Source organism: Triturus cristatus, chromosome 2_2 (assembly GCF_964204655.1).
Source record: "Triturus cristatus chromosome 2_2, aTriCri1.1, whole genome shotgun sequence".
Taxonomy (NCBI): Eukaryota; Metazoa; Chordata; class Amphibia; order Caudata; family Salamandridae; genus Triturus; species Triturus cristatus.
The window spans coordinates 1219263507-1219290971 of NC_140582.1; the positions used below are offsets into that span (position 1 = coordinate 1219263507).

At 46.2% G+C, this 27465-nt stretch overlaps 1 protein-coding gene across 3 annotated transcripts in view; it reads right to left on the minus strand.

The window, feature by feature from the left end:
- Positions 1 to 27465, minus strand: part of LOC146863427 (uncharacterized) — a 262248-nt gene that overhangs the window by 44572 nt on the left and 190211 nt on the right. For all 3 annotated transcript variants that reach the window (XM_085642853.1, XM_085642852.1, XM_085642851.1), the window contains exon 7: positions 1282 to 1389. In XM_085642853.1, the coding sequence (XP_085498979.1) occupies positions 1282 to 1389 (108 nt within the window). The remainder of the gene's footprint in view (positions 1 to 1281; positions 1390 to 27465) is intronic.

Below are 27465 nucleotides of genomic sequence, written 5' to 3' on the forward strand. Positions count from 1 at the left end.
ATTCAACGCCTAGGAGTGAAGCAATAGGGTATGGGAAGACAAAACAACACATAAGAAAAACAATATATGCAAAAAGTAACTGGGATCACCGGAAGTGAAAAGTGCAGTGAAAGTTAAAACTAGCTCGGAGGTGTCACCTTATGTACAATTTATTCCTGAACCCTCAGGACAGGGTAAAAAACGTGAAGGATGGTGGTGATCGGGAGATGTAATGTTCTCCTTACATCCCTTTTTACTGCCAGTTTCTCGACATGTTTCAGCCGTAATTGTAATCATACATTTTCACTTACTTATTTGTGCTACCTTTATGTCATTTTTATTATATTGTTATTCAGGCTGAGAAAAGTTTATTCTTGTATTTTCCCCCTTTTTCTCCCCTTTACCTTATTCCTTTCCATAGATTTCATATAAAGTTATATAATTTTGTGGGATATTTTCAGTACATTTAACTCTATAACTTTGTATTACACTGTAAAAAGTATTAATATTTTGATTGCCTATTTTCTATAAACAAGAAAAAAAAAAAAGACTGCTGGGCTAGTAGTTTCAGGAAAATGAGAGACCAAAAAAATGGGGGTTAAGAAGAACGCACAAAGTTCAGAACTCTAAAAAGTATTTATTCATTAAAGCCTCATGTTTTTCTTTCTTTGTGGAAAAATGCCTTTTTGCAATTGTTGTTTTGAATTCAGAAATTATGTTGGTGGATTAAAAAATGGAGGAAGAAAGGATGGCAAGCGAGTGGACATGGCAGGTTAGAAGGGATGCAGGGTGGAAGTGGAACAAGGCTCGAGTAAACAGGGCTTGAGGATGAACAGGGCGATGAGAGAATGGACAATGGGCTGAGTGTTTGGGGGTGAGTGTGAGGATACGCTGAGTGTGTGGATGGGGGACCGATTCTATATAGGGCGGTAGATTGGCTGGCACAAGAGAGTTAATTAGTGGTGCCAGGGTGGGACAAAATGAATGTCTGAGAGCAAGTGGGGTTTGGTCAATATCATACAGCTCCCAAAATTCTATTAAGTAGATTGCATAGGAATTCTATGAAAGGACATACAAATTTGTCGTAGTTTTTTCTAGTACGTACATTGATTTTGCTACTGTCCATGCTCTTATTCTTTAATTTGCACGCATCTGAAAATTATGGCTTCCAAAAAATTTAGAAGCCATACAGTTTTTAACCTGAGAACTAAAATCTCTGTGGCACATGGTCAGCATGAATCGCTGCAAGGCCCCACAGAATATAGGAACATTATTAACAAACACCTAAAATAAAAATCCTACCTTTCGCCTTGAAGAAGTCCATTCTTTTTATGATCAACAGCACAATTTCAACAAGAAAACTTAAGGCCAACACCGTGCCAACAGGAGTCAAATCAATACTCTTCCAGTCTGTAAAAGAAAGTACAGAGTTAAACAAAGACAGATCCTGTTAAACTAAGTTGACCAGCATATAACACATAACTTAGTAGCACTGGTTTTGGCTCATATACAGTGTAGCCATACTCCACTAACTACTATATTGTGGCCTTCATCAGGGAAGCTGCATGTAACACAAAGTTGAGGCAGTTTTGGGAGCAGAGGACAATCTGGAGACTGAGTAGGTCATAGACCTGTAGTAGGGCACGTGCACGAACTACAGAGGTTAAGCAGATGGTGGCAAAGGCCTCCATGCCAGCATCCTCACATTACAATGTGGTGGTTTTTGAATAACCCCCGTCTACCACATGAGGTGGCAGAGGTCTAAAATGTCAGCAGAAGAAAGCAAAAAGTAAAGCAAGTGCTGTAGGAAACAATTTCTACAGCTTGTTGAGGCCCATGTCATGGTGTGGTATGGGTCACCGCACTCATCATTACACATACTACTATCTCAGCAGAGCACAACCTCTGAATCAGGCAGTAGGTTTGCCACCGGCATGTTTAGTAAGAGCCGCCTGTGTGGGGGCAGGGTCGATTCCTTCCAAGGAAGTCCACAAATCACAATTTATATTTCATTCTGCCTTCTCTCAAGAGCCCGCTAGATTTAAACATCTAGTTTTCACCATGACAGATTCTGACAACCTTGCCCTACCTGAATCTGCAACTCTGGGTAGATCTGGCACTTGTAATGGCTTTCTCACAGGTAACTACTCTAATTATCAGCCAGGACACCTCCTGCAGCTCTGAGCAGCCTGTGCAAGCTCCCCTTTCTAGTCCAGCCTTTAGGCTTGAAACACTTTCATCAGAAGGGAGTTTATTCTTAGAACAGCCTTGGAGCAGCCGACCCACTAACTTATACCTGGTGAGTAATTACTCCCAGCTTAAGAAAAGTCTACCATGCCTTCGCATGAACTCACTGGTAAGAAATGACCCGGGCACCAACCTTCTGCCACCACCACCAACGCTGCTGTATCAATTCTTGGCCACCTCCTACGCTTCAAGGTCAAATTCAAAAATTTAAAATCTACTAGTGCTGCCACGTTTTATGACACAATGGTGTAACCTGACATGTAAGACGGGTCGACAACAAAATCTTCATGGTGCACGCAGGTTTGAAAGAACATCTAAAGCTAGTGGTGTCTTCAAAGATCTGATCCTCTGCCCCGTTAAGTCTATGTGGCTGGGACACCATGAGTAAGTACTCACTATTGGCACTGGCAGAGGAGGACGACAAATTAGCTGGTTAGACAATCTGCTCATGTTCCATAACACAGTCGAAAACTGCAGAGAAGTCTCCACATGTGGAAACGGATCACAAGGGGGGGGGGGGGGGAAGAGAGGAGCAAGGCCATACCCACCTGTGCTCAAAAGCAGATGGAAGGCCTAAAAGGAGGCAGGGGTGTTATGTTATGTGCATTTCTAAAGCGCACCATCACCCACAAGGGTATCCTAGTGCTGAGCATCTGTACTGACCTCATCTCGGGTAGGGAGTTACTCGAGGAGTCAAGTAGGTCGATAACTGGCTGCGGATACAGTCAAACCTTTATATGAAAGTAACATTTATCAGAATTTGGGGGTGCTGTAATAGTACACAGAGCACAGAAGGAGCAGTGAGAGGTGACTGAGTGATGATAGAAACCATAGATTCCAGAGTCAAAGGGAGAGCCTCTCATACACATCAGCTTGGAGCAAGCACAGAGAAGATGGGGCTACAAGAGCTGTGTGTGGTGGTTTGTTCTATAAAGTCTTTTGCATGTTTCGTAGTCTCTTATTTTTCATGCGATATATTATTATTGGTTCCAGGAGGAAACCTTGAAGTTAACATTATTGAAGCAGGTTACAAGTGAGAGTTCTCATGTTAATCTTCAAGGCTGTTGCTGTTCCCGTTTGTATAGCTCATGACTCACCCAGTAAGGTATCGTAGCACTGAAGCAGGAGTTGTATGGGCCGAGCGAGGGTTAGGGTTAGGTGAAGAGCCAGGTGTTTGCTTTCCTGGGGAAGAACAGGGAAGGAGGGTCTGATGTGCAGGGGCAGGTCGTTCTAGGCTTTGGGAGCGGGGTACGAGAAGGCGTACCACTATATCTAGTTTTGTGCATACAGGGAGGGTGTGCGAGTAAGGAATCCGGCTGAGCAGGGGTGTCTTGTAGGTGGGTAGAAGTTTATGTGGTTCTGGAGGTACGTGGGGCCAATTTTGTATAAGGCTTTGTATGTGTAAGTGAGGAATTTTAAGTGTGTTCATTTGTGGATTGGCAGACAGTGTAGCTCTTTGAGGGTCGGGGTGATGTGTGTGCGGGGTGGGAGGTTGAAGGTCAGCCAGGCTGCTGCGTTTTGTATGGTGTGGAGTCTTTTGGCTAGTTGAGCGTTGAATCCGGCATAGAATGCGTTGCCGTAGTCCTTGTGGGCAATAAAAGGTTGGGTGTCTGTTCTGCGAGTGTTTGTGGGGAGCCATTTGAAGATCTTCTTGAGACTGTTGAGTGTGTAGAAGCAGGAGATGGGAGACAGCGTTCACATGGCCGGCCATACAGGGCTGGCTTTAGCACTGGTGACTCCCCCTGCAACAATCTTTGTTGGCTTCCCCCAATTCCTTAATACCCCCTCCAACAGTTGTCCTCATCTCTCCATAGCCCCTCTCTCACAGGTATTTCATTTGTTTTATAGTGCTACTCACAACAATGTAGGGTGTCGGAGCCCTTTATCGCACACACATTATACTGAGACAATGTATCATATGTGTGTAAATCAATGTATAGGAAATGTTATATAAGAAAATGAGCACTACAAGGGGTAGAAGTGACATACCATCTATAGGGATAGACAGTATATTTTATGAGTGATTGGTCTGAAGAAGCACAAGGTTGGGATTTAAATGTAACTCAGTGGTGGGTTTTATTAATAAGAATGTATTCCTGCCCAAACAAACCTGGTTTCAGGAGCGGGGGGGCTGGAGGGGGGGCAGCCCACTTCAGCCCCTGGGTAACTTTACTTTGAAAGACTGCATCTTGCTCTTTCAAAAGGATCACATTTGCACGCAAGGTAGTTCTCTTCAGTGTTTTTATTTTTACATTATTACTTTATTATTCTTTGTGTCTAGAGCTTGAAGTATAAGCAGGGCGCATTCTACCAGCTCTCAACAGCATAGGACACATTCCAGCTTAATCAGTTCCTGCCTCCTGCTAATGATGTTGTAAATTCCTTTTGAAGGTGCCTTTTTATCGGACTGCTGCTATTTTACAACATACCAAATTGTGCCCATGTGAAAGTGTACTAAGTGAAGCTGTCATTTACTTTTTTAGTATGTGTAGGAACCTGGGGTCACCAGGCCCTATAGGCGGTAGCGTGGTGCGAGCCGGTCGGGCAACCAGAGGGCTATGTGTTAAGCAACCATACACCACACGCTTCTCATGGACTAGAGTCACACACAATAAGGGACGCCACACCGTTTAAATTATGCAAATACTTCAAGTTTATCCAAGTATAGCTGGTCAAATGCAGTTCAGGAAATAACAAGGTAATACATGAATCATAATACCATTGTGACATTACATTCGACACTCTGGGTGATATCTATGCAGTGCCTAACCTTGTTCTAGCGCCGTGCACGCTTACGTAAAGTCTTTCCCTGAACCGGCCGTCTAACTAAGCGTAATACTTGAAAGGGGACACATTGGGTTCACTTAACATGGCGCCTGTAGAACTGAGCGCTCCTCGTGATCAAGGGCCCCTAGTACTGTGAAGCAAGGCATATAAACATAGCGCTACGCGCAATCAGTTGCATGTGGATACGTTTGCGTAGAACATTTAATACATCGCGTGACTCGTAATCAGTCGCATGTCATTACCTTTGAGCAGAGCATATAACACAGTGCGCTACTCGCATTCCTGGGCAGGTAACTACTTTCGAGCAGAACATGTAACACATTGCGCTACTCGCATTCCTTAGCATGTAATTACTTTCGAGCAGAGCATATAACACAATGCGCTACTCGCATTCCTTGGTATGTAATTACTTTCGAGCAGAGCATATAACACAATGCGCTACTCGCATTCCTTGGCATATAGTTACTTTCGAGCAGTGCATATACCACATGGGGTTACTCGCCGTCCCGGTCCCTCCGGCTGAGGAAGCAGAGTCGGTGGCGTGAAGCGCCACACGAGAGTAATGTCTGTCAGTACTTTGAACGGCTTCCAGCGGGGAAGATTACTGGACTTGAGGAGCGAGTCCCTATGCTCCGGTGCAGTTCACAGAGCACCGCGCTCGGTAACACAGGAGGGGGGACACGGACAGGATCCCTCGGCGGGGTCTCTCCGTCACGCAGGCAGGGGAGGGGATTCCCACGGAGGGGACAACCCGGGCCAAGTGCGGTGTGGTTTCCAGACCAGCAGGGGGCGCACCAGGGGGGGATCTCGGCCTCCGGGCTTACCTCCGTCTCGGCGTCAGCAGGCGTCCGTCCTCACGACGTTGGGGGAACTCGGCCCCGACCTTGCGCTTCTCCTCACACGGCTGCGACGGCAGCGACGGGGCCCCGGACTTCGCCTGGGCCTCGCGACACAGCAGGGCACTCTCCCAGGCCTCCAGGCCGCGGCGGTGAGCGCGCTGGCTTCGTCGTCGCAGGGGGGGGCTCAAATTAAGGATGGGGTAAAGTGCTCAGCGGAGCACGCTGCCGGGGGTCCCAGACCAGGGCAGGAAGCGCGGGGGTCACAGCGCTAGTACCTGGTCGATCCCCGGTGTCTTGGCAATCGGCTTAGTATTTTGTTCACTAGGGTAGCTTAGACACGCAGTCTCAGCTCTGGCATTCAAGGCTTACAGCTCGCTCTTGTCATGCAGTCTCAGTTCTTAAAGTTAGGTTTCAGTTCTCAGTTGACAGATGAAGTCTTTTGGCGCAGATGTATCTGGCGCCCTTAAGGGGTTCTGTTACAGGGGTAGGGATGGAGAGGGCGACTAGGTCCTTCCTAGTCAGGCTGGCAGAGAGTCTCTGGGTCCTCCTACTACTGGGCAAGATCAGTGGGATTCACAGGGCACCTCACTCACTTAAGAGGCAGTACCTAAATCCTGTCACTCTCAGAGGCATAAGTCCCTGGCTAGGCCCTACCGCCTACACTCCTAGTGGATTCTTCCAGCTCTGCTTCACCCCAATGGCCAACTCACTACAAAAGCTTCCCTCCCACTCTTAAGTAGCCCTAGGTCAGGTGACCTCTAGCCAAGGCGGCAAAAGTAAAACCCCACCTCCCTTCTAGAAGGTTCCAGCTTCTTCCAGGAGCTTCCCCACTCTAACTATGGGACAAAAAGGCGGGCTGGTATCGCAACATTGTTGTGGGTCCCAGCCAGCTCCTGGCAGCTAGGGTGCTACTATGAAAAACGACCACCCTGCAGTAGCAGGGGTCTGTGGCAGCCATCTTGGGCGAAGTAAGCACCTGCACCTTAACATTACAAAAACGAAAAAAATGAGGGAAAAAGGGCCAAGTCCAACAGTATGTGTTTAATTAGGGGCCTTTCTGATTGCACTCCCGTATTTCATCCTGGTGTGTATTTTAATTGCAGATTAGAGTTATATTTGTATACCAATTTAGGCTATGTGTCATGATTATATAACTTTCTAGATTGCTTTCAGCTCTCTCCTATGTTGTATTTATATAAGCATTTAGATTTTAGATGAATAATTTTAGCTCTGATTTTATTCCATCTCTCTCTCTCTCTCCCTCTCTCGATATAGATATAGGAGTGTTTGCTGGTGCAGCTGCTGCTGAAATTCTTTGACCAATGGATTGGTAAACTCCGGCCCGCCTCAGCTTGCGGAAAAAGGGACAGGGCTGCTGCCAGGAGCAGCTCGTCACTGCACGAGGGGAAGGGAATCATTTATCCCGACCCGCGGCCCGCCTGGCTTCTTCAAGAGAGGCTGGAACGTCAGTGGGGACTCGAAGCCAAGAGGACAGTATTCCAGAACCGGGCCTTACATCGGAAAAATACTTACATCTACCTCTGCATGTTGGGACAATTGTGTTGTTCCCCAAGCACTGCCTCTACCAGCAAGAAGAATTATGGGAACTGTAGGCGATATTCCAAAACTACAGGAGGTGTGCAACTGTGTAAACTGTGGGGCGGAGCTCTCCAATCAATGGGAGGGCAGCCGGAGAGGTAAAAGGTGGAGATGAAACTGTGCTACATTTTGGACAGGCATCTGAGGAAGGCAAAAGGTAGAACCGAGGCACAAGAAAACTGAAAAAAAGGCGCAAAACGCGACAAGGGGGCAGGGTAGAAACACCCTGACCCCCTAGGCCTGCTCAGGGGGTCCCACAAGGACCCCCAAGGCGGACCCTACGCGCATCCCGCGAACGAAAAAAAAAACGAAGCGCAGGTTCGTTTTGATTTACCCAATATGGTATTAGCCACCCCCCGGGGCTTTTGTAAAATACGTGGAGGGGGGGCTCTCAGCCACACCCCAGCCCCGGGGACCGCCACCCCCCAGGGCTTCAATTTCTTTGTTGGGCCCCCCAGCCCCGGGGACCGCCACCCCCCGGGGCTTAAAAAATGAATGGGGGGGCTCACGGCTCCCCACCGTGGCCCCGGGGACCGCCACCCCCCGGGGCTTTTAAAAAAAAAAATATACCCTCTGTGTGTGGGGGGGCTCAAGCCCCCCCCACACGCCCCGGGGACCGCCACCTCCCCGGGGCTCTAAATATATAAAATGGGGGGGGGTCTGTGAGGGACCCCCCAGCCCCGGGGACCGCCACCCCCCGGGGCTTTTGTATAATACGTGGGGGGGGACTCTCAGCCCCCCCCAGTCCGGGGGACCGCCACCCCCGGGGGTTTCAATTTCTTTGTTGTTGCCCCCAGCCCCGGGGCTTAAAAAAATGAATAGGGGGGCTCAGGCCCCCCCCGCGGCCCCGGGGACAGCCACCCCCCGGGGCTTTAAAAAAATATATATATACCCTGTATGGGGGGGGGGGCTTAAGCCCCCCCACACGCCCCGGGGACCGCCACGTCCCCGGGGCTCTAAATATGTAAAATGGGGGGTCCGTGAGGGACCCTCCAGCCCCGGGGACCACCACCCCCCGGGGCTTTGAAAGAGGTGGGAGGGGGGCCAGGGAGCCCTCGATGGCCCTGGGGACCGCCACCACCCAGGGCCGGCTCCTGCAGTGTCCCGGGGTGCCCACCCCCGGGACACTGCCGTTTGCAATGACAGGGCGGGAGCCTCGCGGCTCCCACCCTGTCATTGCAAACTGCTTTGCTATTTGGAAGAGAGAGCAGGAAACCTGCTCTCTCTTCCAAATAGCAAAGCCGATTGCTTTTCCACAAGGGGAGCAGCAGGTTAGCTGCTCCCCATGTGGAAAAGCAATGCCGGCTCCCGCAGGAAGCGGGGAGCCGGCTGGGACCGTGGGGGGATTGGGACCCCCCCACAGTCCCCAACGAGATGGCCAGTCCCCGGGGGATGGGGCCCCCGGGGCCTTAAGTGGACACAGGAGGGAGTCTATGCAGCCGCAGCCGCCCCCCCCCCCCCCCTAAAAATGTTTTTTTTTTTTTTTTTTTTTTAAAGACTAATGCCGCGGGGGATGGGGGCCCCGAGGCAAATTAAGGCCTTGGGAAGTGGCCCCCCCTCCACAGTATAATTTTTTTTTTTTTAAATTAGGGGGCAGGCCCTGGGGGTTGGGGTCCCCAGGGCCAAAAAAATTAAGGGGGGGGCTACACAGCCCCCCTTCTTAAAAAGAATTTTTAAAAAACTGGATCGGGGAGGTGGCCACGCCCCCTTTCATCACTCTGCAAACGCACCCCCTGGTGCGTTTCCAGAGGGGGAACAAATTCCCTTTCAATACTGCAGCTCTGTGGCGCTTAATGGAGGTACCTGGTGGGCTAGTTTAACTCCCCTTGAATCCTGAGGTCCCCTGGGGTTTATCTCCCAACTTAAAACGTGCCACAGGGCGCGTTTGCACAGTGGTGAAGGTAGGGGGCGGGGCCTGAGGGGATACTGTGAAAATAAGCCCTGTGGCGCGTTTTTATTTGAGGAATTCATTCCTCTTTAATCCAGAGGTCCCCTAGGGGACAACTAGCCGGCCAGGTACCTCCACTAAGCGCCACGGAGCTGCGTTGCAGAGTGTTGTAAAAAGGGGTGTGGCCTCTTAACACCACTGCAACGCAGCTCCCTGGTGCATACTGGAGGTGCCTGGTGGGCTAGTTGGCTGCCAGGGAAGCTCAGGATTCAAGGAGACTTAATCCCCCAACTTAAAACACCCCACGGGGCATGTTTGCACAGTGGTGAAGGTAGGGGGCGGGGCCTGAGGTGATGTGTGTGCAAACACGCCCTGTGGCACGTTTTAAGTTGGGAATTAATTCCTCTTCAATCCTGAGGGTCCCTGGGGACCAACTAGCCCACCAGGTACCTCCAGTAAGCGCCACGGAGCTGCGTTGCAGAGTGTTGTAAAAAGAGGCGTGGCCTCTGAACACCTCTCTGCAATGCAGCTCCCTGGCGCATACTGGAGGTACCTGGTGGGATAGTTGGCCCCCAGGGGACCGCAGGATTGAAGAGGAATTAATTCCCCAACTTAAACGCGCCACAGGGCATGTTTGCACACGTCACCTCAGGCCCCGCCCCCTTCCTTCACCATTGTACAAATATTTCTGTAGAATCAGCCGAACTACGAATTCCGATTTACTCACCTGTTATCAGGAGAGAACCCAGGGCTGCATCTTTTAGCCCAGCACTGACCCTGAAAATTAATTCTAAGCGTACTTACCAGTAACTTGTATTTCCTTCCATAAGAATCCATTGTGTGGTTTTCACCAGAAAAGTTTCTAAGTGTCTATTTTCACAAACTAAAAATATTCCTAAAAAATCGTCTGTATGACTTAAACACATTCTTTCAACTGTTTACAGGAGGTTGGCCAGTGCTGGATCCAGTATCTACCACGGAGTAAGAAAAAGTAACGATAACACTACTTACCTGCTAAGTGAATTTGCTGCCATAGGATAACATTGGTGATTCTATGGGAAAAAGTTTCTAAGTGTCAACTTTTAAAATACAATAATATTCCTTAAAAATTACTACTGTAACCAAAGCGCGTTTACTCAACTGTTTACAGAAGATGTCCAAGGACTGAATCTAGGATCCAGTCCTGTGGTTAGAAAAGTAATCCATAAAGTAACTAATTGCATTTAATTAGAAATTCACATTGAGCTCAATGTTGCTTGTTTGAAATTGTGGTGCCCATTGCAACAACTGTAACTACTGTACTTAAAAGTCTGTTGCCTATTTGCCGAGTATTTAAACTAAAGTAATTCATTCTGAGAATGTATATTTTGTATTGTAATGCATAATGTAATTATAATGTAATTAAAATATATCTAAAATTAAATGGTTTTAAAAATGTAGTAAATCAGTATAAAAAAAATCAGTATAACAATACATTAAAAATTGTCATTTACAAACCTTTGAAATTCACTGAAAAAACGATAGGTTTCAGGCCTGATATAGTTAGGAATTAGCATTTAAAAAACCTTTGAAATTCACTGAAAAAACCAAAGGTTTCAGGGGCGTTATAGTTAGGAATTGGCATTTAAAAAACCTTAGAAATTCACTAAAAAAAACATAGGTTTCAGGGGTGTTCTAGTTAGCTGGACATTTCCCCCGTTATAGTTAGTTCAGCTAACTATAACTCGCGCCCCCCGCAATGCACTGCTGATGACGTCACATATTATACAATCATTACATGGTCAGTGACATCACTGATATCATTGATGACGTCATCCAGTGAGTCTGTGTTTCTGTAAATTTTAAATAGGTTTAATATATATAGGGAAAGGCCTGTTGAAGAATGAGTGGGTGTACAAGTGTGTGAATGGATGATTTTCTAGGTGCGTAACTGACTATAAGTGAGTCATTAAATGCATCTTACTGCAGACTAGTGACTAAACTGTGAATGTCTGAATGGGTCTGTCTGTTGGTGTATAAGCGGCTGCATGATTTTGTGAATAGCTATACGAGTGTCTCTATGGGTTATTGATTGGTTGTCTGAGTATCTGTATGGGTGCCTGAGTGTTTGTGTGGTTGGGGTGTGTGTGACTGTGCATACATGTGTAAGCGGGTGATTCTATGGGTGCATGGTTTTAAGAGTGCATCTGTGATGGACTGTATGGTTGGGTGAGTGTATGCATGGGTGAGTTAGTGATTGAATGTATATCTCAGTGGTACATGTGTGAGTAACTACATATGTGAAAGGCAGTATATATGTGTGTAAGAGTATATAAGTGGGTATATGTGAGTGTGTGATTGTGAGAGTGGCTGTATGGATGAGTGTGTGCTTTTATCAGTGATTGTATAAGAGCGTAAGAATGTGGTACTATTTTTATGAGTAAGTGAACTTGTGTGTGTATAACTGCATAGGTGAGTAAATGGGAGTGTGATTAATTATTTGCATGACTGACTAGGTGTGAGAGTACCTCTATGGATGAATGGTGGAGTGTGAGTGTCTATGTAGGTGTATAAATGCATATGATAGTCCTGTACTGAGTGACTGAGTATGAGTGACTGTACAGGTGAGAGAGTAGATGTGTGTGTAGATCTACGAGTCAATGAGTGGGTATGTAGTTATTGGTATTGGAGTATCTATGGTTTTGAGAATAGACGTCTTAAATTTTGATTGAGTATATCAAAGGGTGTGAGAAGATGCACTAATTTATCACATGGATGACATCAGTGATGTCATGAGTGATGTCACTGACCATGTCATGAGTGATGTAATATGTGGCGTCATCAGCAGTGCATTGCGGGGGCGCGAGTTATAGTTAGCTGAACTAACTATAACAGGAATTTCTAGGGTTTTGTACGAGGGAAATGTCCAGCTAACTAGAATGCCCCTGAAACCTTTGGTTTTTTCAGGAAAAATATATATATATATAAATATATATTCACTGAAAAAACCATAGGTTTCAGGGACGTTATAGTTAGGAATTAGCGTTTAAAAAACCGTAGAAATTCACTGAAAAAACCATAGGTTTCAGGGGTGTTATAGTTAGCTGGACTTTTCACTCGTACAAAACCATTGAAATTTCCCCGTTATAGTTACTTAAGCTAACTATAACTCGCGCGCACGCAATGCACTGCTGATGACGTCACATATTACATCACTCATGACATGGTCAGTGACATCACTCATGACATCACTGATGACATCTCAAATGACATCACTGATGACATCATCCTTGTGATAGAGTGGCAGACCTCCTCTCCCCCTAATATAACCTTTGATACACACATTCAAAAATAGAAACTGAAATTTTCAAAACAATGGACATACCAATACCAGTTACAACAACCTATTCAGTAATTCTAAGATCCACATACACATCCACTCATTCATTCACCAACAGTCCTATACAGTCCCTCATACATGTACTCACTCATCATATGTACTCATACACCTGTACATCCTGTTACACAACGCCACTCATCCATAGAGTTACTCACACACAGTCACTCATGCTAATAAATAATCAAACATCCATTTACTTGCATATACAGTTACACACACCACCACACTTACGTCTACAGAAACTTACACATACTTAGTCTTTTTAACAATCACTTATAGAAACACATACTTATTCATACAGGAACTCTTCCAATCTCTCACTCTCACATATACACCAATAGTCACATATACTAGTTTAAAACATATGTAGTTACTCATAAAGACACTATTGAGACAGTCATTCACTAGCACACCCATGCACACACTCATCCACCCATACAGTCCTGCACACATGCTGTCTTCAACACATACAAACAGTGAGTCACTCATTCATGCACCTATGCACTACGTAATACCCCCCACCGAACCATACAGACACTCAGACACTCCTACTGATACTCAAAAAACCAACTAATAACCTATATAGACACTCATGTAGCTACTCACCAACCCATGCAGCCACTTATACAGAAAGTGAGAGACTGATACAGATATTTACATATTTAAAACATTACTCACTAAGCCATGTATTCGCTAAGATACACTTAATCAGTCAGTTATACAATCAATTTTTCAAAAAAAAAAAACTCCATTTAGACACTTGTATACCCATTTATTCTTCCATCGACCTTGAGATATACATATATAAAACATATGTAATTGTCAGAAAAACACACATTCACTTGATGATGTCATCAGTGATGTCATTTGAGATGTCATCAGTGATGTCATGAGTGATGTCACTGACCATGTCATGAGTGATGTAATATGTGACGTCATCAGCAGTGCATTGCGGGCGCGCGAGTTCTAGTTAGCTGAACTAACTATAACGGGGGAATTTCAATGGTTTTGTACGAGTGAAAAGTCCAGCTAACTATAACGCCCCTGAAACCTATGGTTTTTTCAGTGAATTTCTAAGGTTTTTTAAATGCTAATTTCTAACTATGCCTACAGAGATAGGACATAAAGAAAAAAAAGAAGTGCAGAAAGAAGCAACAGAAGTCCTCAAAGACGAAGAAAAGTGCAGGAAGAAGGATAACGTGCAGAAAGAACAAACAGAAGAGCAGAAAGAAGCCTTGTTGCAAAATCATCCTGTACCCTCAACTTTTTCAGACGGATACTGGTGGTAACGGAGTCTGACTAACCAGTCCTAGAGCCAGTGCTATGTTAAAAGACACTCAGAATACAGTGAAAACACCTACATACACTAGGGAACACTATGCGTTGCGGTCCCCCTGTGATCAGCATGACCTCCTCTGTAAGCCCCTAGTATATAATAGGGCAGGGGATTAAAACTAACTCTTAAAACGCGCCACAGAGCGTGTTTGCACACGTCACCTCAGGCCCTGTCCCCTCACTTCCCCACTGTGTAAACGCGCCCTGGGGCGGTTTTAAGTTGGGAGATTAGGTCTCCTTGAATCCTGAGGGTCCCTAGGTTCCAACTAAACCACTAGGTACCTCCAGTAAGCGCCACAGAGCTGCGTTGCAGAGAGGTGTAAAAAGTGGCACGGCCTGGACCACCTCTCTGCAACGCAGCTCAGGGGCGCTTACTGGAAGCACCTGGTGGGCTAGTTAGCCCCCAGGGGCCCTCAGGATTGAAGGGGAATTATTTTCCCAACTTAAAACGCGCCATAGGGCGTGTTTGCGCACGTCACCTCAGGCCCCGTCCCCTCCCTTCCCCACTGTGTAAACACGCCCTGTGGCCGTTTTTTAAGTTGGGAGATTAAGTCCCCTTGAATCCTGAGGATCCCTAGGGGCAAAATAGCCCACTAGGTACGTCCAGTAAGCGCCATTGCAGAGAGGTGTAAAAAGGGGCACGGACTGCACCACCTCTCTGCAACGCAGAGCAGTGGCGCTTACTGGAAGCACCTGGTGGGCTAGTTGGCCCCTAGGGTCCCTCAGGATTGAAAGGGAATTATTTCCCCAACTTAAAACACGCCACAGGGCGTGTTTGCCCACGTCACCTCAGGCCCCGTCCCCTCACTTCACCACTGTGTAAACGTGCCCTTTGGCCGTTCTAAGTTGAGAGATTAAGTCCCCTTGAATCCTAAGGGTCCCTAGGGTCAAACTAGCCCACTAGGTACCTCCAGTAAGCGCCACAGAGCTGCGTTGCATAAAGGTGTAAAAAGGGGTGTGGCCTCTGAACACCTGTCTGCAACGCAGCTCCCTGGCGCATACTGGAGATACCTGTTGGGCTAGTTGGCCCTCAGGGACCCTCAGTATTGAAGAGGAATTAATTCCCCAACTTACAACTGGCCAGGGGGCGCGTTTGCAGAGTGCTGCAAGGAGGGGGTGTGGCCTCCGGCGCAACGCCGGTCTTTTATTTATTTTATTTTTTTAAGACGGAGGGCTGTGTGGCCCCCCTTCTTTTTCCAATTTACTGGCCCTGGGGACCCCATCCCCCAGGGCCTGCAGTGCACCCTCATTTTTTTTTTGTTAAAAAAATTAATTTGGCCCTCCCAAGGCCTTAATCGGCGCCAGGGACCCCACCCCCCCCGGGTCATGGCCTTTTTAAAAAAAAATCTTTAGGAGGGGGCTGCGTTGCCCCTCTCCTCAGGCCACTTACGGCCCCGGGGACACCATCCCCCGGGGCCGGCCTTTGTTTTTTATTATTTAAAAAAAAAATATAATTTATAGAAACACCTGGGACATGCTGGACAAACCGTATGTACCTATCACCATGACGATTTGCGTGATATTCATTAAAAGGCGACTATGCATAGAATGAATCCACATGGAATGTATTTACACTGCTAGTGAAGCTCTGACGTGTCGGACGCCTTACCGTGCCTAATCCCGGCGCCCCCGCCGGTGGGTACTCTCCACGTAGACACCCTTGTCGTTTATTTATACAAACATGGGTAGCTATTGACGGGCACATTTCATATACACGCACACCAAGCCATTCAAAGGGGATTCGACAAAAATTCGACCAAACTATGCAAGAAACCCCCCTCACGGTTAATAAAACACACATCCACCGCCGGATGTGTTATACTTTTTATTTTACTCTCTGGAAAGGAGACGAACCTCACTTTAGAGTCACAATGTATTGCATATTATATTTCACGCCCCGGTTCCTCTTATATCACACTTTTTGGTGCATAGTTTATACCATATACTATATCTAGTTTTCATTTTCAATCGTGCTCTCAGGGCGATGTTCTATATAACACTGCGTTCACCTACCCTTTTCACGGGCATTACATTTTGCGATGGGGGGTGGAGGGTCAGGGGGTGTTTCTGCCAAGTGAGCCCGGAGTCACAGTCACAAACGTCCTCTTCTTCCTGAATAAAAGTGAGATTATGCTGCATATTTGTTCATATTTTAAGTAGTTCGCACATTTTAAAAACAATAAAGTTCCTAATACCCACCTTCTCTGAACAGTTAGCTTGCTGCCCCATCCACCTCCTCCCTATCCTCTGTTGTCTGAATCCATGGACTAGCCTCCTCCCTCCCGCCATGCATGGTCTGATGTGCTGCCACTGCCCTCCATTTAGCATGATGTACCAGTCCACTCCTCCTGCCCTCCATTGCCCAATTCTATGGCCCATCATTGACCTCCTGCTTAGCCTCTGTGCTTAGCTTGCTGCCCCTATTCTCCTTCCCCCTGCTCCATCCTTTTAGCCCACCATGTTCCATGGACCTGCCACTCCTATCTACTCTGAGTGTTCTGTAGAGCTGCCACTCCCCTCCCACCTGCCTAGCATTGTCAGATGACTGTAACCTGTCCCGGCCACCTCCACCCTGCCTGTCCACATGCCATGCCCCTATCCCCTTCATCCTATCCTCCATGGTCCATTTTACTGCCACACCCTTCTGCCCTCCCTGGTCTGTTGTGTTGCAAATGCTCCTCCTGCCTGCCCCGCGCAGTCTGTTGTGAGGCCCCTTCCCCTGAACTCTCTTGTCTGTGCCCAGGTCCTGACCCTCCCTTCTATCCTCCATGGTCCTTTGTGCATGCCCCTGCACCCTCCTTCTTGCCCATCATAGCCATTGTGTTGCCACTAACCCTCCAGCTTGCCATGCATGGTCTTCTGTGCTGCCATGGCCCCTCCCACCTTCCCTGTGTGGTCAGCTAGCTGCCCCTGATCCCCTCCCACCTTCCCTTCATGGTCTGTGTGTATGCCATCATAGTCTCATTGTTGCTCTCCATGTTGTGTCTTGTTTCTAGTGCCCATCCTGCCTGACCTCCATGGTCCTCTTGCTGCTCCTGCCCTGCCCCCTTGCCCCCTTGCCCCCAGCCCTTGGTTTTCATGTGCAGACCCCTATTCCCTCCCTCCTGGCTTGTCTGTTCCATTGTAATGCCCCTGATCCGTCCCTCCTGCCCTTTATGGTCTGTTATGCTGCAGCTTTCTCTCCGGTCTGTCCATTATGGTCAGCTAGCTACCATTGCCTCTTTCCCCTCTGTTCTCTGTTGTCCATGTGCATGGTCCTGTCCCCTCCCTATTGCCTTCTATGGATTGTTGTGCTGCATTCCCGTCCCGCATGCACTGTGTGGTGTATTGTGCTGCTGCAAACCCTGATGCCTGCCCTGTAGGGTCAGTTTGGTGCACCTCTCCATGTCCCTCCTGTGCTCGGTTATCCGAGTCCATGTCCCTACCCCAATTCCTCCTGCCTACCGTGATCCAATGTACCATACTTGCGAATATTTTGAACTTGGTAAGAGGGAGATTTTGAAAAAAACTGTGGTATTGATTTTCCCCTTTGAGTTACATTGAAAAAGAGGAGATTGTAGACAGGAGACAGATCAAATAAAGCCCATTTGAGCTTAAAAACATTGGACGTTTCCTGGCTGAAACGGGTCTGTTGGCATGTATGGTTGTACTACCACTGCCTCTTCTTTCTGCCCACAATGGTCTATTACATTGCCACAGCCTCTCTTGCAAGTCCTGTATTGTTGGTTTGTTGCCCCTGCCACCCTTTCCACTGCCCTCCATGGTCTGTTGTGCTGCCACAGCCCTTCCTGCCTGCCCAGTGTGGTCAAATTGTTGCCTCTGCACTCTCCTACCTGCCTTCAATTTTCAGAGTCCGTGCCCCTGGCCTCTGCCTCTCAACAGTATCCCAATGAACAACTAGATTGCTAACATTCTATATTTATTACAAAAGTGTGGAACGCCTGACGTCATCTTGATGTAATCAAAACTGTAATACCTAGAGTATTTCCTTTAGAAATTACATATATGAGAGGGTCTTATTTGCATCAAAATTATGGTTAGTGCTCTAAAAAACTAAAATGAGGACATATTTTCTGAGTTTTCAAATAGCGACAAAGAACTTTTAAATTATTTGTAATCTTTATGTTTTTTTATCCAGTTGACCACTTGATTAAATGTTGCACCTAGGGGAGAGGATGTGGTGTTACTTCCAGAGCAGCAGACTTTGCAACTGGGGAACCAGGTTGGAGTTTCTGTTTCAGCTCAACATTCTGTGATTGTGGTCAAATCACTTAATCTCCCCATGTCTACAACCAAAATGAATTTGATCTTGTGTGATGTAACCAAGGCTCATGTAAAGCACTCCAATACCTGACAAGTCTGCACTATATAAAACTGCAAAAACACAACAAATAAGTGTTTTGCACACTTCTGTCATTGGGCTACATGTGGGCTACATCTGGGTGATATTTGTGCTGCATTTGGGCTCTTTTGTCTCTGGTGGCCATCTTGGGAGATTTATTTGTTATGAAGTTTCCTAATTTCTTCATTTACTGCAGTCTCCTCAGTAGGAAATACTTTCAGTTTTTTACTTTGGTTCCATCAGGAAGGCATTCAGATGTGTCACACATTTGCCATAAATTCAGAATGTTAGCACTCTAGTTACTTATTAGATCACTGTAGTAAAGCTACTGCTCACCAGGGAAGTCTGCTGCTGGTATTGAAAGTGCATGTTTCAGTCTGCATGTCAGAATTTTTTAATGAAATAGAAGAGGATTTGAGAAGTCACTCAAAATGTGCCCTAATTTTTCTTTCTGCAGCACTAATCATACTTTCTATGGCAAAATGAACCCCCTCATTGTGTTCCTTTTTAAATTAAATGTATTAAGAGTTACCACTTTATTCCAACCAAGATGGCTTTAGGTGTGCCATACATTTGTCATAAGTAGGACTGTTAGCGCTCTAGTTGTTCTTTAGAACACTCTGGGAAGCTGCAGTAGAACACAAAGGAATCAACTTACAGTCTCTGCCCTTGTTGGATGTACATGTTTTACTGAGAATGTCAGACTTCATTCTCACATGACTTAGAAAGATAATGTGAATTTACAGAAAATATGCTCTCGGTTTAGCTTATAGATCACCTTCCAAACCTCTGTGGGAAAAGCATGAGAAAAAAGTTCTCTCAAACATGATTCATGATATCCCAGCAGAAGGCTTTTTCACATGGTGAAATCACCTTAGAACATACCACAATTCCTAAAATGAGTATGGTACCATCAACAAATGATTTATAATGTAACTAAAGTCTTAAAACCTTCTATTAACTGCAATGCTTTTTAATGAGGTGCGATCATGTATATTGGTCCCAAGATGGCTGCCAACACTTCTTGGATGAAGTGCTGACAGCCAATCAGATCTCACGATGAGATGTGTGGTTAGGCCCAGCCTTTGACGCTTCTTCCAGTCATTCAATCCATTAACATTAACAGTACATATTTTAATATTCATAGTAATATGATTTCCTAAGCATCTTTGCCATACCAAGCCCAACAATGGACAAAAACAGTTTAGTAGACAGTTTAGTAGAACAAGCTGCCAGAGGACAATCAATCCAGCAATCAATACAGTCTAATCTCCTACAACACCAGAACCACTCTTTTTTATTTCCTCCCCCCCCTCCCCATGCCTCCCCCCCTAAAGCTTCCCCTCCCCCCCACTCCCAAAAAAACCCCCACACCCTCCCCTGTACCCAAGCCTTTAACGAGGCGCTCAGACCTAGTCTGTGCATGTGATGAGCGCAGTGGTCGCAAGTGAGAGATGAATACAACAACACCCTGATAGCCTAGAAGCCAAAAAGCTAAGTAAGATAGCTAAAAGAAAATAGAGGAAACAAGAAGAAAAGAAAAGAAAAAAAAAAAAAAACGATGATTGATCGAGATAAAGAACTAAAGTAGAGAAAAACCTCTATGTACCCATATACATAAATCCTAAGGGGTCCCTACCCGGTCCCAGACCAATTCACTTTTTTTTTTTTTTTTTTTCCCTTCCCTCCCTTTACACAATACATCCTAATTACCCAGAGAATCAAGGAACTCTTTCGCCTTTATCTCGGAAGTGAAGTAAAAAATCTTCCCTTCCTTAATAGCTTTTAATTGGGCAGGATTTATCAAAAATACTTGTAATTTCCTTTTCTGAAAAGGCTTGATAAGCTGTCGCAATCTCCATCTCCTTTCTACCGTGGAGTGGCAGAAATCTGGGCGGACGAAGAAGGACAGCCCATCACACATCCTCCTTGCATCAGGTCTCGCTTTCTCCGCAATTAGCTGCCTTAATAAAAAATTGGCAAAGAATATCAAAATTGCCCTAGGCTTATCCCCTTCTCTAGCAACTCTGGGGACTTTGAAAGGAGTACGATGTACCCTCTGAATCTCGGATTGCCAATTCCAAGTAACAAGCTCTGGGAATGCCTGATCAAAAAGTTTGATAATAAAGGTTCTGATGTCTGACCCTTCGGCCCCCTCCGGGATCCCCAGGACCCTTAGATTGTTCCGTCTCAGTCTGTTTTCCAAATCCTCTAATTTCCATCGAATATCAGGCATCTGTGAGCAATAAGCATCTACCTTGCTCACTGCATCAGCGGCCTGAGCCTCTGTAGAGACAACCCTCTCCTCCAGGTTTGAAACTCTGTCACCCAATGTCGCAGTAACCTTAGACAGCCTCCTCACAGCCCCCTGCATTTTCCTCATTACAGCTTGTGTCTTTTTGCTGTCTTGGCGTGTCTCCTCTCGATGAGAGATAATTTCTTGATGAATAGACTCCAACAGCGCCACCTGAGAAGCCTCCGCCAAATGGTTTCCTTGTAATGGTGTGGCCAAAGGGAAATCCCAGCTAAGTTCATAGTTTGTCTGGTCCTTGGAGGCTGTCGCTGGCCTGACCGCAGTAGTTGGCGGTTCTGGATCTACATCGCTATCTGTGCCTCGGGCGCTGCCCTCCAAAGAAGAGCTATGATCCTCCTCTGACCACTCTGCATTTTCAGAGACCGAAAAGAAGCATTCACTTGAGACCTTTTCAACCGTCATCAGAAATGAGTCCCCAGGGGCAATTTCACTAAGAGCTTGAGGACAGCTGTCAATCACCCGTGCCTCCTCCTTCCCAGACTGAGTGCCCTCCTTACCACCTCCACTAATCCGCTGAGCCGACTTAGGAATGGCACCAGCCTTAACGGTCTCATCGCGAGCTCGAGGATCATCACAGACTCTCCCTATCGGGATATCAGCAGCCCCGCTTGGACCAGCGGCTAGCCCACACAAACTGTCATGTAGGGAGACTTCAAGAGCCTGTTGTTCCCCCATTGCACCCGTCCGTTCTTCAGAGGAAGCTTGCTCAAGAGCTTCCCCCCCGAGACTCCGGTAAAAAGCTTTTAACCCCTTTGCTCTTACCGGAATTCGTGAAAATATCTGCAATTGAGGGGGTCATGGGATCTGTAGCCTGACGCGTCTTACCGGGCATCTTCTGCATCCTAGTAGAGAGAGGTGGGGGCTCGGCCGGTGGATTTGTTTGCTCCTGCAGCGCCACTCCCGTCACTCCTGCCTCTGCTTCTCCTTTCTTTTTAGAAGCCGGCACGATAGATTTGCTTGATTTAGGGGGCATGACAGCAGGGTTCGTCAAACGCGCTCTCCTTCTCGTCATACGGGGGCTCGAAATACCAGTTCGTGAAAGCCGGTTGCAATCCCTCGCTCCGTTTTTACCCGTCAACTCCAAACGGATGAATGCCTCGCTCCGCCACCGCTGCCGCCTCCACTGCCTCTGCTGCCTTCGCTGCCTCCGCGGTCCCCGCCCACAGGCTCCCGATACACTCCAGCTGCGAAAAGCAGAAACGGCTGAAGCTACCAGCGCTTGGAAGACGGAACCGTCCACACCCCGGCAGAAAAATGAGAGAATCATCCGGTAAGTGGCGAAATTCAACACTCGCTCAAGTAATAGATGCAGATATCAAGGCTCCAAGGCTCCCGCTCCTGCACCGAAATCAAACACCGTCCATCACTCTCCTTGCGACCTACTGCTACCGGTCGCCTCTACGCGACCGCCATCTTGACTGGAAGAAGCGTCAAAGGCTGGATCATTTTGCTAAATATAATAGGTTGGATCTAATCTGTCTGCAGGAGACCCATTTGTCATGGGATAAACGAAATCTGCTTAATATAAGGGGCTATGATCTGATAGCATGCTCTTCACAGACCTCCTCGATTAGGGGAGTAGCATTGTTGGGCAGACCATCTTTAGGGGGAGCGAAGAGAGTTAAAAGTGACAGGTTAGGTCGCTGGGTTATTGCAGAATTAAGCTTAGGATTTACAATTTGTTCGATTTACGGGTCAAATTGTGACGATACAGAAATCTTTGACTACCTTGAAGAAGAGTTAGCAGGGTGGCCAATCCCTTTGATAGTTTGCGGTGATTTTAATATATCCTCTGCCTGGCATAGTATATCCAAATATACAGGATGGAAACCTAGGGTGTTTCTTGCTCTGTCCTCTCTTATAAAGTCTCATGGGTTAAAAGATGTTTGGGCTGAAAAGGAGCCTCAGGACCCAGGATTTACATACTTTTCAAATCCGGTCCAAAAATATTTCAAATTAGACTACTTTTTTATTTCACAGTCTGAAATCAATAAGGTTAGCATTAAGAAACTCCCAAAAGTAATTTCAGACCATAATCCTCTTATCCTATCATGCAGAATAGATCTCGTAGAGAAAAAGCACTCTAAATGGTCCTTTGAAAGAAGGCTATTATCTGATCAAAGGTTTATTGATCACATCAAAAAATGGTCCTTGGAATTTTTGATGCGAATCGATATAGTTCCTCTAGGAATAATGTTTGGGAAGCTTTTAAGGCAGGCTTTAGGGGGGAAACCATCAGCTGCTCGGCGAGATTAAGGAAAGAGGATTCGGCTAAGGTTGACAGGCTCATGTTGGATTTAGCGAATGCGGAGGAGTTGCATATTAGGGAAATCGGCAATGGAATGAATGGGTTGGAGAGTCTAAGAAGCATGGTGGTCATTAAAGCGGATTTGCAAAAATTGGTTATACAAAAGGGGGCTGGAGATTATCAGGCCTCAAGGGCTAAGCGATATGAGACTGGGGAACAGGCAGGTAGGATTCTGGCATTACGTTTGAGACAGGACAGAACAAAGAATGTTATTACGAAAATACATGAAGATGGTATGGTATACTCGGAGACTAAAGGCATATTAAAAGTCTTTAAAAACTTCTATCAAAAACTTTATGATGACGAGAACTTTCAAGCCCAACAGCAAGATCAAAATATTGTAGGGAGTGGAGACCTGGGGCCTGCACTTGATGTATCATCTAGGGAGGAGCTGGATAAGGACTTTACAGTCAGTGAGATTAAAGATGCCCTTCATGAGCTTGCAGCAGGGAAAGTGGTCGGCCCTGATGGAATCCCCCTAGAGGCTTATAAAAGCCTGGAATCAGAGTTACTTCCCATTTTGTTAGATCTTTTTAATGGTATTTTGTGTACAGGTGTTATCCCGGATTCATGGAAGGAGACTAATATAATTATCTTCCATAAGAAGGGCAAGCCCAAGGAGAATCCGGGCTCTTATCGCCCTATTTCACTTATCAATGCGGACACAAAATTATACTCTAAAATCTGGGCTAAAAGGCTGGGGAGGGTCATTGGCGGCCTTGTCTCCCCTTGGCAGCATGGGTTTGTGCCCGGGCGGGGCACTACGGATCATACACGGCGATCTATAGCTTTATTCGATGCCCTTGCTGCTGGAGGGAGGGAGATGGCCATGATCCTCCTCGACGTGGAGAAAGCATTTGACCGCGTAGTCTGGAAGTATCTCTGGAACATGCTTGCTGCTAGGGGCTTTGGACCCAAGGTTATTAAAGCTATTCGAGCTATGTATAAAGATCCGGTGGCTAGGGTGTCGGTAATGGGAGAGAGCTCAGAGAAGATAATAATTAAGAGAGGAACGCGGCAGGGCTGTCCTTGCTCTCCGATACTCCTTTCGTTATATATTGACCCCCTGATATACAGAATTCTGGGTAGTCCTTGGATTAGCCCTGTTATATTTAATGGCCATTCAACAAAACTGTTAGCTTATGCAGAGGATTTGGCGATCATTACCACTGATCCACACCTGGCTTTGCCTGCATTGGTGCAGTTGGCTAAGGATTTTGGCAGCAGATCCGGGTATCTGCTTAATGAAGGGAAGACACAGATCATCTGCACCAAGAACATTATCAAGACAGATTCCAGGTTTGTAGATTCAGCAGTTTACTTGGGGATCAGAATTAATGCTGATGTTGATAAGATCATTGTGGAGAATTATTGTCCCCTAATGGCATCGATGGAAGCAGAGCTAAAAAGGCTAGATGTTTTACATCTCTCCCTGGTGGGAAGGATAAATGCCCTTAGAATGACATTCTTTCCGAAGATCCTTTATTTGTTTCGTGCAATCCCTTTAATGCTGGAGGAAAAAATGCTAAAAAATCTTGAGGTATTGTTTAATAGGTTCATCTGGCAGTTCGGGAAAACCAGACGGTCTATGAAGTTTATGTCACTCCCGTTCGAGAGAGGAGGTCTGGCTCTCCCAAATCTTCGACTTTATCATTTTTCTTGTCTTCTGGCGCATATGTCAATTCTGTTTCAAAGGGCCCCTAGCTCAGCCGCAGCCCAGGGTGATAGATTCGGCCCTCCAAACTTTTTTGAGTTATTATTTGGGAAGAACGCCATAGGGCTGCTTCTGAGGGAGGTTGATTGGAGATACTATAAGAAGGTGCGGTTAAAGACAGTGAACGGGGTCTGGAGGGTCTGGAAAGCGTCCCAAAAACTGCTGGAAATTCCAAAGTTTAACTCTTATCTTTTCCTTTGGAATTCGAATTTGTTTCCGCTTCTCGGCATCAATAAGATTACCCAGTGTTGGATTGATAAAGGAATTAGATCTATAGGCGATATTTTGGAGGGGGGGGCAGTTTTAGGCTTTGAAGCGGCTCAGTATAGATTCGGGATCCCCTCTAACCACTGGCTATTGCATAGACAAGTAGCTCATACATTGACGGCTTTCAGACCGAGAATTTTGACAGCCACACGCTTTCCTTTGATGGATTATTTAGGTAATGGGGGAAATAAAATTAAACCTATTTACAGTCTGTTAATGGAGGGAATTCAGGACGACCTGGCGAAAGTAGAATCTACACTGGCAGCTAAACTAGGGGATCCCGATGTGGACTTAGATTTAGCCATTATGCTAGATAAGAAATTTCTGCGCTCATCTAATCTCCGGGCTCAGCACTACAAAACGCTGTTTAATCTCTATCATACTCCGGCTAAGCTGTTTGCCTGGGGCGTGGTGATGAATGATAAATGCCCTAGATGTAATAAAGGTCCAGCGGATTTACTACATATGTTTCATCAGTGTGAAAAATTATCTAGCACTTTGAATGAAATATCAATTTTTTTGGAGGGACTATTAAAATGTAGAATTGTTGTATCTTCCACTCTGATGTTACTGGGAGTGGATAGAAGAATGAAATGATGCTCTATGGCGGAAGCTTTGGTTTTTATTTCTATGGCTGTTCTGCGCATACTTATTTCCGCTGGCTGGAAAGATCCTTCCCCTCCCACATTTCAAATGTGGTTGTCAAGGCTGCTCGGGGTACACAACATGGAGTCTTGTATATATGAATTAAAAAGTATTAAAAAAAGGGAACTGGGGAGAAACATTTGGGCCCCTTTAGTTAGCTGGAGAAACCTTAGCTTTTAGTTATATGTTCGGCTCTTAAATGATATAATTTGAGTGTTTTTCCACTTTGTCTTTTTTTTTTTAACAGGATTGCTTTGGGGGTCTTTGTTGAACAGCTTTTGTATTGTATTGTATTGTATTGTATACTTCTTTTGGTACGACACTAGAAAAAATCTCAATAAAAAAAAAAAAAAATAGGTGTGGTTAGGCTCCGCCCAGATATATATGTGATTTTACTTTTGATTTTCTCAGGAACTACTGAACAGATTGACACCATATATGCAAAAGGCACATGCCTGCCCGGAGGACTACCTCTTTGACAAATTTCAAGTAATTCGGTTCAGTCGTTCGGGCTGTACCTTCGACTAAAGGTCCTCTGGGAAAAAGCATGGGGAAAACGCGTTTTGGGACCCCCCTTTTTTCTCAACCCCCGCTTGACGAATCACCCAGAGACTTTCAGGGTAGGAGCTGAGCGGAGCGCCCCATTAGTTTTGAAAATTTCACGAAGATAAGTCAACCGGCGCCAAGGTTATTCAAAATAGAATTTTCAGATTTCCTATGGGAGCTCGGTCCTAACTATAACTATCTACTGGCGACCGCCAGTAGATTATATATATTACCTACTGGCGGTCGCCAGTAGGTAGTTATAGTTAGGACCACGTTTCCATAGGAAATCCGCAACATTCTATTTTGAATAACTTTTGCGCCGGTCGACGAATCCTCGCGAATTTTTCAAAATAGGTGGGGCGCTACGCTCCGCTCCTACCCTGAAAGTCTCGGGGGGATTCGTCAAGCGGGGGCTGAGATAAAAGGGGGGTCCCAAAACGCGTTTTTCCCATGCATTTTTCCATAGGACCTTTAGACACAGCTACAGCCCGAACGGCTGAACAGAATTACTTGAAATTTGGCAGAGAGGTAGTCCTCAGGTCAAGGAAGTGCCTTTTGTAGGTTTGGTGTAAATCTGTTCAGTAGATTCTGAGAAAATAGCCTTTAAATCAATATATATATCTAAGCCAGCTTACGGTGCGCTTACGGTACGCTTACCGTACGCGTACGGTGACGTGCGCGATTCTGATTGGCTCTTAGATCTTAGTAAACATTCGAATCGGCCAAAACCAGGAAGCGGCGGCCGCCATTTTCTCTCTCGCACTGAGTGTGGATTATAAAACAAAGGACAAAAACATGTAAAGGGGCTGTTTGGACAGCTCCAAAGCACCTAGCCATGTTGAGGGAGTCCCCAAAGATCCCCCAAGGGAAAAAACTGATTTTTTTTTTTCTCTAATTTCGCCGATTACGCTTACCGTACGCGTACGGTAAAAAAATATTTTAAAAAAAAAATTATCCACACTGTCCCCACCCCGTGTGCAAATGGTGCCCGAAGGGCCCCATTTGTGCATGGCTTCCAAAAAAATAGAAAAAGTAAAATATTACCTTTCAAAACGATGTGCATCATATGTCCTCCATGTGCGCACGGTGCGCGAAGCGCATCGTGCGTACATGGCCCATCTGGCATAACGTGGGCACGCGGTGCGCGAAGCGCACTGCGTGCTCACTGTGCGCGCACGGAACGAACTGCGTTAAGTGGGCGCGCACGCCACGAATGGCGTAAAGTAACTTAGCATTTAAAAAAACGTACAAATTCACTGAAAAAACCATAGGTTTC